The 19,247-nt window shown below is 40.3% G+C and overlaps 1 protein-coding gene across 1 annotated transcript; it reads left to right on the forward strand.

The window, feature by feature from the left end:
- The first annotated feature begins 866 nt into the window (after positions 1–866).
- Positions 867–17,906, forward strand: arih2 (ariadne homolog 2 (Drosophila)). The gene is made up of 15 exons (XM_005937868.3): positions 867–1,019; positions 6,973–7,517; positions 9,721–9,788; positions 10,256–10,328; positions 10,695–10,836; positions 12,096–12,217; positions 12,584–12,693; positions 13,336–13,453; positions 13,655–13,705; positions 14,022–14,043; positions 14,459–14,610; positions 14,899–15,042; positions 15,557–15,625; positions 15,812–15,928; positions 16,346–17,906. Exons 2-15 carry the CDS (start codon positions 7,254–7,256, stop codon positions 16,415–16,417), a joined length of 1,524 nt encoding a protein of 507 aa, XP_005937930.1. The 5' UTR covers positions 867–1,019; positions 6,973–7,253; the 3' UTR covers positions 16,418–17,906.
- Positions 17,907–19,247: the final 1,341 nt, after the last annotated feature.

The following is a 19,247-nucleotide window of genomic DNA, read 5'->3' on the forward strand; positions in this document are numbered from 1 at the left end:
GAAACACGTTTAACACAACGATACTCAATTGAAAACCCATTTGCTAACAGCAGTGGAGGAAGTATTCGAATCCTAAAGTACTCGGGTGCAAGTAAAAGCCTTCTTACAGTTACATAGATAAAAGCAACCCGTATATCATCGCCAGAGTACCACTAATAATAAAAAAAAGTTCTCCGTGTGGGAAAATATTTAATTAGATTATTATTGATCGTGCATTAATGTAAAACAGGATTGTGCTGTGTAGCTAACAGAGGCAATTTCTAGCTGCAACAAATGATAACTTGCATTATACATGAATCAGATTTTTAATAAATACTGAGAAATATCACAAGTACTCTGGTTGATAACAAGAGCAGTTGCCAGTTTTCTGTCAACCTGGCTCAATTACGAAGGTAAATATGTTGCACTGTGTGAGAGCTTTAATCTTGTAAGCGTTTGTTAAACATGAAGTTTCCAAAAGTAACTATTTTTTAGATTACTGAACGGGCATAAGGAAACACAGTCCCAGACTATACAGTTACTTATGGAATCTTTATAACCTGGATGGGATTTAGGTGTCACGTTATAAGAGCAATATGCCGGGAGAGAATTTTCTATGTGTGTAAACCATCGACTGTATACAGTGGACATAGGCTACAGTATCCTGAGAAATTTGAATTTAGAATTAATCCTCTTTTCAGCATGAAATCAATAAATCAATCTCTCTGCATAGTGAAGGTCAAATTATATTGATCAAAACATGCATTTAACCAGATGCATGTTTGGAACAAAACAAGGCAGATCTTTGGTGCTTGAATACTACCGGACAAAACAAGAAGTGCTGCATCTTTCTTTACAGAGAGAGAGAGAGCGCAAGGCTGCGAGAGAAACGCGGACGTGACGTCACTGTTAAGTACCCCTGTAACGGTCTATCTTCCGTCTACCAGCCAAGCAAAAGCGTGTAAATCGCTCTTGGGATTTCCTTACTCCAAACTCGCCTCTGGTTGTCACCGCGGGCTGGCTTGACTCTGCACTAAGAGGTAAACCCCACCGACTTTAAACAGTGGAAATTCACGCAGCGGTTGTGTAAATGTTCCTCTTTGCTCCCGAGCTTCTCCAGAGGCCCTTGTTTACATCTCGATCCCCGGACTAGAGTGGATGAGAGGCGGAGGCACAGCGGGAGGGGAATGAGGAGGAGGGGTGGCTACCTGGCTAGCTCTTATGCTGTCAATTCTTGTTGGGGAATACATTAAAAGTGTTGCTTGAAAACTTTTGCAAGTGTGTTATGAAGGTGTTCAACAGTCGTAACTCGTCCGAGTCGTGGATTTGCAATTGCGTGACTTCCTCTGCTCAACAGAAATACCAGTACGCTAGCCAGGGAGCTAATCCGGCTAACGGTAAGTTAGCCAGCTGTTGTGTGGATTTAACTTCAGAGGCGCTTTGAGCCGAAACGCTGAAGTCCAGGAACGACCGGGTGCTTATTTGCGTAATTTAATCTCGACTCTCCGCTACCCTCATCCTCCCACAAGACCTGTTATCAAACCTGTGCTGAGTCGCTGTAATACATTAGCCTAGCAAGATGTGTGTCACCCAGTTTGCTGCCTATTTTTATCCTGGATCGGGTGGAATGCGAGCGTTCGTCTGTCTGCCTGGGCCGACTGGCAGGCTTTCCCGGCTAACCTTGTTTTCTGTCCAGTGGCTATTTACAAAGTCACATTTTGAACACCGGTGCCAGCAGTCGTCTTTGATCCCGTGTCTGTTGATCAAATCACATGTCGAAATAAGCCTACTAGAGGGGCCTTTGTGCTGTCACAGTTTTAGTTATCCTCAATGTATTTTCCGTTCAGAAGTGGGGGATTACTTTGTATTACACGGCGAAGACACACGTTTTCTCCATAAGTAAAAAAAAAAAACGCAAGCTTCTCGCCCATATTTTTTAAAAAACGTAAAGTTCTGTGCAGCGTTGGTTTTAGAAAGTAAATGCAGTTTATATAAAGCATCTGTATGTGTTAGACCCCAGCCGATATACTGGGGGTCCAATATTAGTGGCTAGAATTAGGTAGGAGTTATCTATGCGTATTGGTGTTTATAATATGGAAGCTTGTTTCCAGCACTGATAATGAAACTTTGGGGCATTCCTCCAAAATTTGTAGTTGTTCATATCAGTTCATACCAGAACTCGAAATTCTGATATGACCTGAAATGATGGCTTAGCTGTGCCTGGCCCAGTGGTGCAAACAAGCTTGCATATTTATGACTCATAAATGAAAATGTAAAAAGTAAAGAAGAGACTGATGAAACACCTTTCACCTCTGTTATGAGTGTTATCGTTGCATACTTTGACCACCCGAAGGGACTTGTTAACTTCACTGTTGGCAACACACATTTTTGGAAACACTAACATAAACAGCTGATGATGTTCAGCAGAGCTAAACGGAGAGTAAACGCATAGCTACACTGAACAGGTGCTAATGAAACATCAGGAAACATCAGGAAAGTTCATCCTTGGGAAAGATGTGAGAAGCTGAGTCATGTAAGTGTAACTGAACTATGAACCCTTGAAGTTAGGGACCATGGATTTAATCCAGTCACAGCCATTCATCTTAACATTTTCCTTTTTTTTGTTTTCTAGCTTGTCAGCTATAACAAGATTTAATTTTCTCATTAGACCACATTTTCTTGTAAATGAACCAAATTTGGGAACTAGCAATTGGTCTTCCTGACTTGTTGTGAGGTATGAATCCATTTAAGTGTGTTATTGAGAAATTTTCACAAAAAGTCATTTCAGGCACTCCTCAGTGTGTGAACCACCAGGTCCTCTGTTCAGAATGACTTTAATCACGAAGTCAACATTTCATCCACACATAACGAAGACAAATTAATACTAAAATCCACCATCTACCTTCCAGTTAAAGTGTATTTAATCACATCTCACAAAGACTGTTGCCAGCTTGATGCAGTTCACAACACTCTAGGAAAGTCAGTATTGTTAACGGTCAAAAGTAATGGTGGTCAAATTCATTTGGCCCAGTATCGCTATCTCATCCATCTGTGTTCCCCAAGGAAGAAGACATGTGATTAGGTTATGTGGTTCATTAGTTCATTCCAGTTTACTTCAGTTTGTCATTAAACTTTGGCACAGGCATTTTTTTATTGTTTGTTACTAAATAAATAAAAGACAAAAAAAATCATTTTAAATCAATTGGTTTGTTGGGGAAACATTTTAATCTGTGTTTTATTTTTTATTTTTTTTTATTTTTATCACAACACAATTTTCTAGAGATTATGGGACATTTTCTTTCTACCACATTGAGGATGATAACTGATCATTGTATTGTATTTTGACCTTGTGAGCCAATGCTCCAAGGTATTACTCAGAGATTCCTAGAAAAGATATCATGATAGTAGATGTTTGACAGCGGTGAAAGCCCTGTTCAACCTTATCTGCAGCTTATAAGCTTTTATGTTTTCAAATATGATTTCTATTATTTTATGGTTCCTCCCTTTTTCTTTTTTCCCCCAACTAGAGTTTATTACTCAAGCTTTTTTTAATTTTATTTTTATCATTGTTTATCTATCAATACGTGTTTATTTTGTTTGTTTGTTTTGTTTAATTTAGCTTTGCAGTATGTAATTTGTTTACAGAATTATGTAGTAATAAAAAAATAGAAGGGATTTATTTACAGTAGTCTGCAGAAATCAAGTTTATTTGTCAACACAGTCTGAACTCTCTTAGCCATGCTTTGTTGTAATTTCTTAAAGTAGTCTTCAGAAATAGTTCTCCAGGCTCCTTGAAGACATTCAAAGCTCTTCTTTGGATCTTGGATGCCTTTCATTTTGTTCTCTTGTGTCAAGATGATCCCACTGTTTCAGTAATGTTGAGGTTCGGGCTCTGGGGAGGCTGGTCCATGACTGACAGTGTTCCGCTGTGTATCAGATACTTTTCATCTGCCATTAATCGTTTTTTCGGCCTGCCACTTGTTCTTTGGTCCTCAAATTGTTTAATTTCCTCATGTTTTTGCCAATCTATGCCAGGTTTTTGGGTTATAGCATTTTGGGAATCACCTAGTTGGGGTAAAATATTATTTTTATGCCTGACAAACTGTGTTATCTTTAGCATTTTTTTTTTATAAGAGGAAACAAATTATGTGTTTTTGTGACAGGATGCTAGTATCAAAGTGCATGCAGGTACAATTAGTTTTTGCCAAGTTGTCTGTTATGTATAGACACAACACTGGTTCATATCCTGAGTTAGGAGCCTTCTTTAATGCTTGAATGATTTGTAGGTCAGTGTTAAGAAACTTAACAAACAAACAGAAAAATCTTCTGGAAATAGTCAAGCACAAGGACTGGGTTGAAAATAAGTGAAAAAGCAGCCAAAAAACCCCCACAAAACATTCTTTGAAAGATCTTCAGAAAACCTGGAGAACTATTGCTCGAGAGCACTTTAAACAATTACAAGAAAGTCCGGCTCCTTCAAATGAAAAAATAAAGAAATGATGGGTGGCTGAATGCTTTTGCACAGTACTATAGATTATTTACGTGCTCACTAGGGCAGGGCAATATGGGTAAAAATATTTATCACAATATATATTTGAAAATTTTCCATAGTGATATAATTGATGCGAGACAAATACTTTACAACTCCACAAATTTATTAGTGCAAAGAAAAAACCCCATCAATGTATTTTCACATAAACAGGCAGCTGTTTTTTTTATGTGCATTAAAGCTATATAAACATTTAACAGTGCAAATGCAAATTCCTCACTGACAGTTTAACCAAAAGGCATTTCCAGTGGCCGACATATCCTGAGCATAACCATAATAGGGCTGGGTATCACTGATTTCTACAATCGATTCGATTCCAATTCACAAGGTCCCGAATCGATTTGAATCGGGGAAATTGTGACTCAGACAGTCAGAAATATAATTCTGATCACACATCAGTACATTTCCATATTTTTTGTCTATAAAAAGAAAGCTGACACTTGCGAGACTTTATCAAAGGTGTGAGCATCACAGCAGATGCCTTTGTCAAAGTAACTGAGGATAAAACACAGAAATCCTGGCCTGGGATTTTATAGCAGATGACCTTAAAAATATTCTGCAGTAGATCAAAAATGAAAGAAAACCATTAATCAACATATGAACATTACCTGATGCTGCTGAAGTGAAGCAGAGCAAAGTTAGAGGTTTTATTAGAGACGCAGCTAAGCGTTTTGCAATTTTGCATAATTTAAAAATTTTTTAATTTGTTCAGCAGGCCTATTGAACAGTAGAAATGAGACTTTCTTGTCGGAAGTAAGTAAAAGGAAAAAAACAGCGTCCGACAGCGCTATAAACAATGGTAGACTTGTGCGTCATAAGCAAGCGAATAATGCAGAAAACAGATTTTTAGATGTGAAACTGTTCTTGAAGTACACTGAGAGAGAGACAACGAGCTCTGCATGAAGTGTGATTTTTTTTTTTAAATTTTTTTTTTTTTAAATGTATTTATTTTTTTATCATGGTGGAAGCAAAACAGGAAAAGTAAGAGGGAATTCATGACGATGTTTATGTGAAGCGTAGTTTGGATCTTCTTTTGCTGCTGGTTCAGTCAATATTGTTTGGAGAGAGATCAAACCTGTAGCTTCAGAATCTAGCGCAAAAAGGACCTAAACACAAAGCGCGGACCCGCCGAAACATCAGAATCATTGAGCTGTCGGCTTTCAGCCCCGACCGTGTCCGTGCCGTCGGGTGAGAAAGGCGACATCTCACTGATTCTGATCCGTCGGCGGGTCCGCGCTTTGTGTTTACATCTTTGTGCAGAGTCTGTGTACCTGCTCTCATTTACTGTTTTAGCTGTTTGGTGGTTGTTGAAATTTTGTGAGGTTTAACCTGAGGGCAAAAAAAATATTTAAAAATCGATTCAGGATTTTAATGAATCAATATCACGTTATCCAAATGGTAAAATGGCCTGTATTTGTATAGCGCTTTTACTAGTCGCTAAGGACCCCAAAGCGCTTTCCACAACCAGTCATCCACCCATTCACACACACACACATTCACACACTGCAAGTGTCAGTGCCAGAATCTATTTTAATCGATAATCAAAACCCACCCCTAATGTATAATATCCACAAAACTTAAAAAGAGTCTATACACACACACACACACACAATGCGGTAATATTATGTTCAAGCAAATTACATAGTACTCCGTGAGCCTCCTGACTACGGTAGCCGTAACGCTCCGACGACGCATCAAGCGGTGCGGCTTCGTAGTTTAGCAAAGTCGTACTAAAACATTTTTTGACAAATTTTTGAGTGCCGGGTACCACATAAAATAGGTTCGGTAATAACGACGGCCCGCTTGCATGCTCTACCAAAAAATGTGCTTTGTTGTGTATCTGACGGACGAAATCCAAACCAGTTCCACACCACTGAAGTTGCAGCATTTTTACAACCAATTCTGGTTCATCCATTTCATTCAATGATCCGCTTTCGCTCTTCTCATTCTCCGTCGGCGCCATGCTTTTTCCGCCATGTGCGTATGAAAACAAAGGCACTGCGCATGCGCGTTTTACCCATATTCTATCGCGATATTTCATTTTCTTATCGTTGCCTAACATTATACCGGCATTACCGTAAAATGTATGATATTGCCCAGCCCTAGTGCTCACTTCATTGTACGTGTTTACTTTGTTGAAATGGAGAAAATGGCATTAGAGACTCTCACCAAAATAAGAAAGTCAACATTGAGTGGCTTAGTGCACATGTTGTGTCACTGTATTTTACCATGTGATAATGCAGGCATCGTCTCTAGATTTACTTATGTATTTATTGTCTTTCATGTACACAAATGGTGTTTGTAAATGAAACTTGAAGGGAGAGGGCAGGCGTGGACAAACGGCTTGTTTTGGATTAAGAAGCTAGAATTGCTCATTCTAACTCTCTCTTTTTTTTTTTTTCCCATTTTCCTTATTCAACTCTCTTTTTTCCCCTTTTCTCCAGTCTTTTTCTCCTCAGATTATCCAAACAAACCTTCCAAATGAGTGACGGGGAGTGTGACTTCTTTTGCTTCTTCCGCTGCTGCTGAACGCGCTGTGTATGCGCTTCAGGCAGACAGGAAGGCACGGTGTCTCGTAGAGTGAAGTGGCACGAGAAAGTGGAAACAGGGCAGCGAGAAACGAGGAGGTGGCGCATCAGTCAAGCCATTTCAGCTCATTGGACGAGTAGGATCCGACAGGTAGGCGGGTAGTCTACCTGTCCGGGTTATCAAATCAGTCGACTGGATGTCTGTGGACATGAATAGCCAGGCGTCGGATAGCAACGAGGAAGACTTCGGGGTGAACTCAGAAGAGGAGGATGAGGATGATGGAGGAGAAGAGGAGGATCCGGGTGATATTGCAGGATACTACGACGGAGTGGCCAGTGACGTGGAGCAACAAGGCGCCGACTCCTTCGATCCAGAGGAGTACCAATTCACCTGTCTGACCTACAAAGAGAGCCAGCGGGTGCTGATGGAGGAGGTTAACACTGTGGCTGCCGCACTGAAGGTGAGTGGAGCTGCACTCTTCTCAAAAACATTGGTTTAGTGTGTGAAATCAAAATCTGAAAGGCAAAAGCAGGGTGCAAGTGTGTTTTGGTTTTGTTTGTTTTTTTGTTTTGTTTTTGTTTCCCCCCCCCCCCAAGTTAGATAATTCAGTATGGGTCACCCTCATTTGTCATGCCTCATATGTCATGTTATTGAAAATATTACAAATCTAATTCTTTCTTGTTTACAAAGTTTCATAAGAAACAGTAAATCGCAGGTACAAAGTTATCATGGATCACCAACAAAATTGCAGTTGGGTAAATTTATCAAATGAACCGAATTATTATTTATTTATTTTTCAATTGGAGCAGAAACTATTGGAAAGGTGGATAAGAGAGAAACAGGAAATGTTGCAGAAGAGTCAAGGAAGGCATGCGGTGGCATGCAGTCTTGCATCCTTCCTCATGCATGCTTTACTCATGCAGCCCCCTTGGCTTTAAAAACAAAAGGAAAAAAAAAGAAAAAGGCAGTGTTTCCAGTAGTTAGAATTCAGCTGATGCAGACTAGCTTGTGGTATGTGTTACCCGTGGGAAAACACACCTTAGAACAATGTTTCACATGTTCATGTGTGAAAATAGATGCCACAGCATTTTTCAGGGGCCATTTACTCTGCTCCTAATGTCATTAAGATGTAGTTTTCAGCCGAAATCTTTCATGGCATGCTTTTTTAATTTCTTTTTGCTATTTGATCTGATTGGGGCCCGATGAATGTAAAAACAAAGACTTATAAGATTTTTTTTTTCTTTTTTTTTTTTTTACATGATTTTTGTTCTTGAGAAAAATTAGATCCACATATGAGGACATTCACTTTAAATTTCGATAGAACAGTGGCAGTATAATGTTCTCGTAAGTGGATGTCAGGCTCTTGTAGAGCAAAATTTAGTATTTTGGTCTAAATAACCCAAAATGTGATGTTCACATATGTGGACACCAGGTCCTAGGAGGTTAACTGCAAAAGACCTTTTTGAAAGTCTAGATCACAAAACTTGCTGTCAGAAGGTTCCAGGCAAACATAAAAAATAAAAAAAATCACCAATACCAGTCTTTTGAACTGATGGAATGTAAAGTAAAACATTTTGACAATGAGTGAAGGTTTGATTGTAGGAAAAAGGGCGACTAATTGAAAACATCTCCTCTGCTGTTAAATGCAGGGATGGATTTGGGCGCGTGCTGCAACTAGAGGCAGTGGATTTACTTCAGTCGTATTTCAATAAATTCTTGAAGCAATTATTAGTATGTGTTTAAAAAAAAAAAAAAAAAAGACAATGGCTTCAACTGCTCTTGTTGTAAAAGTACTTCGAAGTCTAAAAGGGGCAGGGTTGCAGATCAAAAATCAGTGGAGAGACCTGAAAAGTGCAAGAATCATTCAGAAGGTGTTTGCAGTCAAAAACAGGCAGAAATTCCCTAAACAAGAAGTGAAAACATTTACAAACTGTGATACTTGTCAGTGGGATGCTATAAAGAACGGAGAACTGTATAGCACTTTTGGTCTGGGCTGTAAATCGTTTTAAATCTGTAAAAGATTTTTAAAAAAATCTTTATCCCTGTCACCTGTTTTGGGTAACATTGCTAAGTCGACAGGTTGTTTTCCATCAACATGGTACTTTGCTCACAGTTCCACACAGTCAAATTTGACAGCTGCACAGCACAACTGCAGTCCCCTGTTAGCAGAGCTGAGGCATGTGTTTTTCTTGATGGCACTAGGTGAAATAAACAAGTATGTCTCAGTGCCTTTGCTGGAATAAGTCCTAAGGGGTACTTTAAGAGTTTAAAACACAAAGACAGTGTTACATTTAAGAAGACTTGGAGTGTCTTTTCTTTATCATAAAATTGTAATGGCATTTCTTTTATCGTAAGCTCAGTTCATCAAATCTCGACATTCACTACTTTGAACGAACTGTCTACTTTTGCCACTAAGTCGCTTGTTGTGTAGCAGAGGTCTTACTAAGGAGGAAACCTTTGTAGGTCAGGACCTATAATGCAGTGTTTTGAACATCAGCCAAACTTGGATCTGAGTCATTTGTAGAATTACACACAGAACTCGAGTAGCAGTCTTTCAACAAAGGGAGTCATGCACCAATCGTTTAAGCAATCTTTTATTTCTTAGAATTGGACATCATCGAAGCAACATCTCAACATCTCTGCGTCCCTTCTTTTTCCCACAGGTTGTACCGTCAGTAGCAAAACTGATCCTAGTGCATTTCCACTGGCAGGTTTCACAGATATTGGACAGGTATGTCTCCACTGCTTCTCATCTTTGCAAAATTTCTTTTACACTGTCTGTTCTTCACATCCATTTCTCAAATTTATTTTCTGCCCTTGCACTTTCTTTTCTTCACTGTTTTTATCTCATCATCTTCCTGTGTAATATCACTCTGCAACTGCCCCCCCACACACACATTTTTAGTTCGCTCTGACACTCTTTTCTTTTTCATTTTGTGTTGTTTAAACTGCACAGACTAGATGTTTGTTTTGTTTGTTTGTTTGTAGTTGTTTTTTTAAGCCCGTCATTTTTTTTCAACAACTTATGGCAGACGGTATCAAAAAAGTTAATAAACTTAAATTACAGTTACTTTTAGTACTCATTGATACTTAGTAACACATTCGACTTGATATCTCTTCAGGCATTTAACATCCACTTCTTTGTTGATCAACTTTAATGTGCTGTTGAGTTCCTCATTTGACCTCTGCTTTCCACAGATATAAGTCCAACTCGTCTCTGCTCTTGTCAGACGCTCTGGTCCAGCCCAGCAGCACGTGCAAATCAGTCACTGTGAGTGGGGTATAATCATTTGTTGTCACTGATTCAACTCTGTACTCATATCTGCATCAAAGTAACTGTGATTGTAATGCACCAGATAATCCACTTGTACTAACACAGCTGATCAGAGTACTCTGGCTTTATATTAATACGTGAAATTTGTCTTTATTAAATCTTTATTTAAAAAAATAACTTCTACTTACATTGAGCTAAGAAGTTTATTGTATTTTTATTTTCTTTATTGTCTTTTAATGTGTATTTGTTGTTTTAAACGCACTATATTAATAAAAATGACCTTTGACTGCTCTTGTCAGAAACTTTGAGCTTACTAACAAGCTCTCTGGTTCATCAGGCTGATAATCTCGATTTCTGTTTCAGGCCCCTCAGTCCCTCCAGTGTGGTGTGTGTCTACAGGTCGTACGGAGAGACTCTCTGCTGGCACTGCCCTGCCAGCACTCCTTCTGTAAAGCATGCTGGGAGCAGCACTGCACCGTACTGGTCAAAGATGGCACGGGAGTGGGTGAGTACACAGCAAGCGTGTTTGTAAGCATCTCTCTAGTCATCAGAGCGGTTATTAGAGTGGGAGTGAGTCACAGTTTGTTTGATCAGAGCTCCCAAACGTCTGTTCAAGAATCTGTATGTCTGCACTTTGTATATTTATGCGCTGGTATGTGTATTTGTCCACTAAGGGTTTCATCACAGTTTCAGCCTCTGATCTGCCTTGCTTTACTGCCAAACCAGCGTAGTTTGCAGAGTAGTGTTTAATTTGCGCTACATCAGCCACCCAGCAATACCATGTTTACTAACAGAAAACACTGCAAATCCCGGATGTCCATATTTATTTGTGCTTCTGCACGTGTGGAAAATTAAAGAATGTCTTTGGACTTGGAAGATAAAGGTGGTGTAATGTGACCTTTTGATGATTTCCATCTGGTGTGGAGTTAAACAGGCAGACATGCTCCTGCAGAAGCCTCATTTATCAGTGTGTGTCTGTGAAAGAGTGTGCTTGTGTCAGCAGGATGGCAGATGGGTGTGTACATTGATCGTTTCTAAGTTTTTTTTGAGCATTATACTGTAGACCTGTGCCAGATACCTTTCTTTTCCATGAGCGGTTACTGCTGCTCCTCACTGTTACTCACTCAGCAGACGAAAAAGAGAAACCAGTGTAGCCGCAGGACGAGAGGAAGACCTTACACTGTGACAAAAAGTTGGTAAATCTAGTTACAAACCTATGTTAGCAACAACTAGATGACGTGAAGCCTGACGATCGCTCCTGTGACTGAGAGAGAGAGGTCAGACGCCTAAGCTGAGATCGAAATGATCAGATTAGTCCAATATTTGGGTTCAGCTCTTGTACATTTTATGTGTGATAAAGTGCATAGTTTACCAGGCTCCCTGTAGCTGCATGTGTGTGGGAGTGCAAATGCTTTAGCAGTGAAATGTGTGAGGATGTTTGTGTGCACGTCCCTGTACTGCCTTTAACAGTCTCTCTGATAAAGTCAGTCCATGTAACCAAGTGCTTCTCAGTCTGATAAGTGTCTCTATGTCAGCTGCACTAAGGAAGGGTCTGTGGTGACAGATGACCCCAGTCTAGTTGTAGGTCAGTGTAACACAAGAAACCAGCCTACTTAGGCCAAACATGGCTGCAGTGGAACTTTTGGATGGCTGTAATTAAATTTAAAGGGTGGGTTTATTTGTACTATTAAGCACACAGAGGGTTAGGGGGTCACTGTCTGTGATTTAGGACTGTAATAAATGTGCATGTGTCTGTGTGTTCAGGTATCTCGTGTATGGCTCAGGACTGTTCCCTGCAGATGCCAGAAGACTTTGTCCTGCCACTGCTGCCAGGAGAGGAGCTCAAGGACAAATACAGACGCTACCTCTTCAGAGACTATGTCGAGGTCTGTGACAGTCTCTGTGTTTGCTCAGATACTGTGTCAAAGTCTGCATGTATAGTGAATGAGAAGCATCTGGAGAGGCAGTGAGAACTGAGTTGGCCTATTTGTGTTTGCTTTGAATCGGTGAATGTTCCACACACAGCGTGAAATCTGACTTCTTTCCTTTATATATGTCTGTCTCACCAACTAGGTATCTTTGTTAATGCCAATTCTTATATCTCAATCAGACAGTCATTTCCAGCAATCATTCCCTCAGATGATAAAGAAATACATTATCAGTTGAAATTAATTACCAAGGTTGTCTTATGTCAGATACTTGTGCCTACATTGGAGGTGAATTCATTAATTGTCTCTTTGTGCTTTCTGCAGAGTCACTTCCAATTGCAGCTGTGTCCAGGTGCAGACTGTCCCATGGTCATCAAAGTGCAGGAGCCACGGGCACGTAGAGTGCAGTGTAGCCGCTGCAGTGAAGTCTTCTGGTAAGTGACACATTGAAGTTACAGTAAGAATTTCACACAAAGTAGATTATTCATTTGTTTTGCTGTCTAATTAAAAGTCTCATTACTATACTGTTGTTCGTTTGTTTGGGAGGGGGGTGTTGTTGTTTTGGATTTTTTTATTTTTATTTTTTTGTGCTGACTATAAATCCTGCTAAGTTAGTAGAATAACATGCTGCTAAAAATAAAAACAAGACAGATTACTATTATTTTCTCACAGATTTCACTGAAACTCTGAAACTTGATTTTAAATATGTTTTTTTATCAAGGCTCAAAACATTAAAAACTTGCACATTTACAGATATGCACAGAGCTAACAGTCTTTCATGCATTAGTAAATTGGATCATTGTTTCACATACAGAGGTTTAACTAAAAATTATCCTCCGAAGTTTTTCCCCTTATGTGACTTTTTTTAAATTATTATTAAAATCTTTATTTTATGAATCCAAAAGCTATGGGGTGAATTATTTGCAGAATTTGTTACTTGTTCAGACTTTATGTGGTGGAATTATGTCGCTACTGTAATTGGTTCATATTGTTTTTCCTGAGAACTTTACTCTGTTTTTTATGTCACTGTAATCAGTGAAGCTTATCACTGTCTTTCTTTGTTATCTTTTCCTCAGTTTCAAATGCCGTCAGATGTATCATGCACCCACAGACTGTGCAACAATTAGGAAATGGCTGACCAAATGTGCAGACGACTCAGAGACTGCAAACTACATCAGCGCCCACACTAAAGATGTAAGAACATCTGCATGTAAACACACTGATATGCGCATGTACTGTAACTGTTGCTTGCACACACTTGTGCGCCTGCACACCTACTTTCGTTTTGAACTCTCCGTTGGTCACAAATCTTGCACAGTTTGAAAATGTAATTTGTATAAACACTGCAGATTTTCAGCTCGGAGTAGGAAGTTAAGAGCTCTGTTTGTCTTCTAGTGTCCTAAGTGCAATATCTGCATTGAGAAGAATGGAGGGTGCAATCACATGGTGAGTCAGAGCTGAAATTCACACTTTCTCAGAACACAGGAAGCACTAAAAATACATTCACATTCTGAGAGCTGCTGTCCTCAGCTCTAATCATTTGCCACTTGAGTGAATCATTCCAGAAAGATGTTACTTATTTGTGTTTGCTTTTCATTTATTAAAGTCTCTAAGCTGTATGTGTGACAGCATTGTGTTCATTAGTCTTGTGTGATCTGCCGAATGGCTTTGATTCACGGTCCTAGTGAATCTTAAATTGTGTTTTCAGGTTTCTGGTTCACTAATTTGACTTCCTCCTCTTTTTTTTCTTTCTTTGTTTCAGCAATGCTCCAAGTGCAAACACGGTAAGTTGGCTGTCTCAAAATGTCACACCTCTTCTATGATTCAGAGGAGGATTCTGTGGAGCAATTTGCATCCATCTGGGATAATGATTGCATTTCCAAGAAATTTCCAGTCACGGCTTGCTACTATGTTCTTGAAAACAAAACGTTAGAAGCTGCAGTTTGGCGGACTAGCAGACACAGCTTCTTCTGAGCTACTCCAATTATCAGTTACACAAAAATGTGGTTAAATCAATCTGTCATTCATTGACATAACAATATATTATCCACCACTCTATCACATCATCCTCTTTAGACTACTAGAAATAAGAACTGAAGTTATAATTATGGCTTTTTTTTGGTTTACTTGTGTGTACTGTGAAGTCAACATGTGCTGTGGAGAGTCCATAAATCTGTTTTGTTTTTCCTCTTGTGAAAGACTTCTGCTGGATGTGTCTTGGAGACTGGAAGACCCATGGCAGTGAATACTACGAGTGCAGTCGCTACAAAGAAAATCCTGATATAGTCAACCAGAGCCAGCAGGCTCAGGCCAGAGAGGCCCTCAAGAAATATCTCTTCTACTTTGAGAGGGTAAGCTGTTTTTCCGTAGAAAGGCTCCAGGTTAAACAAACCTGACTTTTTATGTTCTGTTTCCAAACACTCTGATACAAACCTTTTTTTTTTTTTTAATTTCATTTTCTCTGAAGTTTTATTGGGTTGACAGCTTCTTACACTGTCAACAAACCTACAGTTTTAGACAAGAGGGAGCTTAACATTGTATAAAAGCTTTGTGGGACATTGGAAATTAAAAGATTCTGCACCCCATCTAAAGTGTCGTACTGCTAGAAACAAACTAATATTTAATTTTTTTCCCACCAGTGGGAGAATCACAACAAATCTCTGCAGTTGGAAGCTCAGACATACCAGAGGATTCAGGAGAAGATCCAGGAGAGAGTAATGAACAATCTGGGAACCTGGATTGACTGGCAGTACCTGCATAACGCTGCAAAGCTACTGGCAAAGGTACTGTGGCTGCATGCATGCATGCATGGGTAGTGAGTTACAGAGGTGGAAATGCAGAAATGGGGAAGCAGATGCACATAGGGGAAAAAAATATCAACCGTGATCTATTTATTCATTTCCTTTGGGCTGAATCACAGTTACAATTAAGTTTGGGCTGCAAATAACTCAACATCTTTGATTAACTAGAATTCACAAACACACTGAGCATGTGGTCTCCCGGCATATCAGTGTAAATGTGCAAATACACTTTTAACGCTGCACTGATCAACTGGTTCCTTTCTGCTTTTAAAGGATTTCAAAGTGAAAATCTGCTTTGTAACATGTCTATGAAAATGCCTCACATGCAACATATGTGCTGCTTGGGTTGAGTATATACAGATGTTGATAAAGTTTTAACTTTGTGATGCTTAAAATTTTTAAATCAAGTTTTTACAAATTTGAGTTTTTGTGTGCAAAGTAAAATAACTCAAGTAAGCCTGTGCAGTGTTGTGATTGCATGTTGTCTTGTTCCTAGTGTCGCTACACACTGCAGTATACCTACCCTTACGCCTACTACATGGAGTCGGGCCCGCGCAAGAAACTGGTGAGAAACAAGCTTCAATAAATGATCTAATATCAGCTGTGATTTCAGTGCCTTCCTTTTACTGTCCTACCACTGACTTTGTATCTGTTCAACAAATGTAATTGTGACTTCAGTCAGATTTCTCTTTGGGTGAGGGAAGTGATTCTTTTGACCTGATGTTTGTGTTCCTCCATGTGTCCTCTGTAGTTTGAGTACCAGCAGGCCCAGCTGGAAGCAGAGATAGAAAACTTGTCGTGGAAGGTCGAGCGAGCCGACAGCTACGAGAGAGGAGGCGAGGGGGAGCTCAGCGCCAGTGACAGAGGGGTGAGAGAGTATACTAAACAATGGGAGGGAGGGGAAATGCATTAGGTGTGTAAGACAGGGAAAACTACAGGATGACAGCCATGGGAATCTGTTGTGGGTTTCATTACATCCAAGTAATGACAGCACATGAAGCATGGTGGAGTATTTATTTGTTGTTGAGTTGATTCCCAAGTAAAATAGGTGACTTTTTGTTTTAGGCAAGTCCATGGCTCATTAATTTGATAAACAGTGGATCTCAGACACAAGGGAATAAGTGATCCTACTGAGATCCATTAGATGGTTCAGTTCATTGATGAGTTTTGGATTTCAGTGTTTCATATGATTTTTATTGACAGAAAAGTATTGTTTTTTTTAAATAATAGTGAGTGATTTCTTTTTCCTTTTTTTTTCTTTCTTTTTTTTCTTTTTTTTTTGCAGGATCTGGAAAATCAGATGCACATTGCTGAGCAGAGGCGACGCACGCTGCTGAAGGATTTCCACGACACCTGAAGCTCCATCGCGACTGCAAAGCACCAGCATCTTCCTCTTTACTTTCTTCCTTCCCTGCCTCCTAACCTTTACTTCCTTCCATGACCACGCCTCGGTGCAGTCATACTTTACCCCCTCCCTCCTTTTGCTTCACTGCACTCACTTGTTTGCTTCCATCTTTCCCTCCCCCTCACTTCCATAAGGCTGCAGGGCCACAGAGTGGCACGATTGTATCAGCCGTACCTCTTCATCATCCCCACCCCGTTTACAGGTTTTTGCCTCAAAGCATCACATTTACCGCGGTTACACTGGTTTCAGCATTTCAGATCTGATCATGTAGGTCAAAGCTCAGAGGTCTTCTGCCAGCTGCTTTGCTTTTTATTTGTCAGTAAACATCGAGACACTGGCACCAGCACCTGAAAGCAGAGTGAAGCCTTATGAAAAGAGAGCAGAGCTGCTTTTTGCAAAAACTTGCTGGTGACCTTTTGTGGCATAATCTCTAGTCAAACTGCCATGAATGGAGAAGCTTGTGTTCTGATAGAGATGAGGAAAAGCTGGGAAGAGGATTTTGTTTCTTTTATTTATTTTTTTCTTTAAGCAGAAGGTGCAGATGGGTGGTGTTACAGCGACCATAATGGCTAGATTCCACTTGATGGTAGTTGCACATGCGAAGCTGAAATTTAGTTTCCTCTCCAGATATTTTTTGGGGGAAGAAAACACTGAGTGTAGAAGTTCTGTTGTTGGGGTTTGTAGTGCATCATCTTCTCACTGTTGGAGAGTGATATCTTCAATGATGGGTGCCACAGCCCTCTCATATGATGCAAGAACCTGCATCATGCTGTAGGGAAGGTTTCATTTCTTTAACAAACACTTGTTTGAACATTCACTTCTTTAGATTCAGTCACTAGTTTTTTAAAGTAAACACACCTTCCCTCCACTGTTTTGTCTTTTGCTCCAGCAACCGCTGCCAGCAAAGAGTCGTTATGGCTGAAGTAAAACTACCAAATCGGTCCCGTTCTGGTCTCTGCATTCTGATGTTGTCGCTCAGTTGTGCTCAGCTAATCTAGATCCAAGCTGGCGTGATCCCTTTCTATTGCAAATCTAGCATTAGCACCTCCGCTGATCAGATCATGAAGTTGTTATGAAGCTGTGAGTGTAATCTCTGCCATTTACACACACTACAGCACCTCCCACTGACATGGCATGCACACGCCCACACACTCACGCTCAAACACTCCGCTGCAGAAAACAAACTGTTAATTTTTCTCCTCGTCCCATCTCATACTCTCCTCTTTCTTTTCCATCATCCCCCTATGCTTTATTTTGCCCTCGTTTTCTCTTTTTCCTTTCCCTGCTGACATTGTTCACTTTTCTTCTGGAAAATGGCTCTTCATAGATAGATTGTTTTAAAAAAAAATTGAAAAAAAAGAAAATACCAAAAAAAGCTGTAATTTTCAACGGTTGTACATTAATACAGAAATAGAGTTACTGAGAGAGTTTTTAAACCGGATCCTGTCTCTTGTGTGTTAATTACAAACACCACTTCACACAGAATTTCACTTAAAGGTTTAAAGGACAAAAAATCAAGTCAGTTTTTCCACATTTATTCAGTTGTTTTGTTTTGTTGTTGTTTTTTTTATTTTAAGGAATTTTACTTATTTTAGTTTTTTACTAAATGAAAGGAGAGTGATGCGGCGCTGATGCGGACGCTGCACCGGTCCGTCGTGGTGAAGAGGGAGCTGAGTGTAAAAGCGCAGCTCTCAATTTACCGGTCGATCTATGTCCCTGCCCTCACCTATGGCCACGAGCTGTGGGTATTGACCGAAATAACGAGATCACGGATAGAAGCGGCGGAAATGAGCTTCCTCCGAAGGGTGGCTGGCCTCTCCCTTAGAGATATAGGGTGAGACGATCGGCCATCCGGGAGGGGCTCAGAGTAGAGCCGCTGCTCCTCCACATCGAAAAGGAGCCAGCTGAGGTGGTTCGGGCATCTGACAAGTATACCTCCTGGGCACCTCCTGGGTGAGGTGTTCCGGGCATGTCCCACCGGGAGGAGGCCCCGGGGCAGACCCAGGACTCACTGGAGAGATTATATCTCTTGGCTGGCCTGGGAACGCCTTGGTGTTCCCCCGGACAAGCTGGAGGAGGTGGCTGGGGAGAGGGAGGTCTGGGCTTCTCTGCTTAGGCTGCTGCCCCCGTGACCCGGCCCCAGATAAAGCGGAAGAAGATGGATGGATAAAGGAGAAAATATGATTGAGTTAATGATCCATCCTTAACAAGAAGTTGCACTCTGATTTCTAAAAACAAACAAATAAAACATCTGAAATGGATAAATACACTTTGTTTTTATAGACACTGCCAGCACATGGTGTCTTACTGGAAGAAGGCAACTGCCATCAGGGTGTACACTGCAAGCAAGACTTGTTTGTGGTCAGCCACAATGTTGATGTGTGGGGTACGTGTCAACAGTTCGATGAATCCAATCCAGTGACCTTTTTACCTCCTAGCTATCATCAAGGTTATTTGTGTTACAGTAGCACTCCTGTGGGCCTGGAACGTTTTAGTACCTGCTTCCAAAACAGTAGGAACCTCCTAGTCACTTGCTGCCTATTATATCTCACCCTGGGGTGACACAGCAACCAGGTAATGTTACCTCACCTGCCAGTGATTTCAGTGACATGATTGATCTATATAGGACTTACGATCTAAATGTTTTTTCCCTCACACTGTGCTGTCAATGTGAATTAGAGGAGTCTCGTACACAGCAGGGGATGGCTGTAACTCTGAAGGTAGAGGATAATCTGCTAACAGGAAGTTTTGATCGACTAATGGTGGTTCAATCCCTAGCTCC

Source organism: Haplochromis burtoni, unplaced genomic scaffold, assembly GCF_018398535.1.
Source record: "Haplochromis burtoni strain Fernald_Lab_line unplaced genomic scaffold, NCSU_Asbu1 Contig_60, whole genome shotgun sequence".
Taxonomy (NCBI): Eukaryota; Metazoa; Chordata; class Actinopteri; order Cichliformes; family Cichlidae; genus Haplochromis; species Haplochromis burtoni.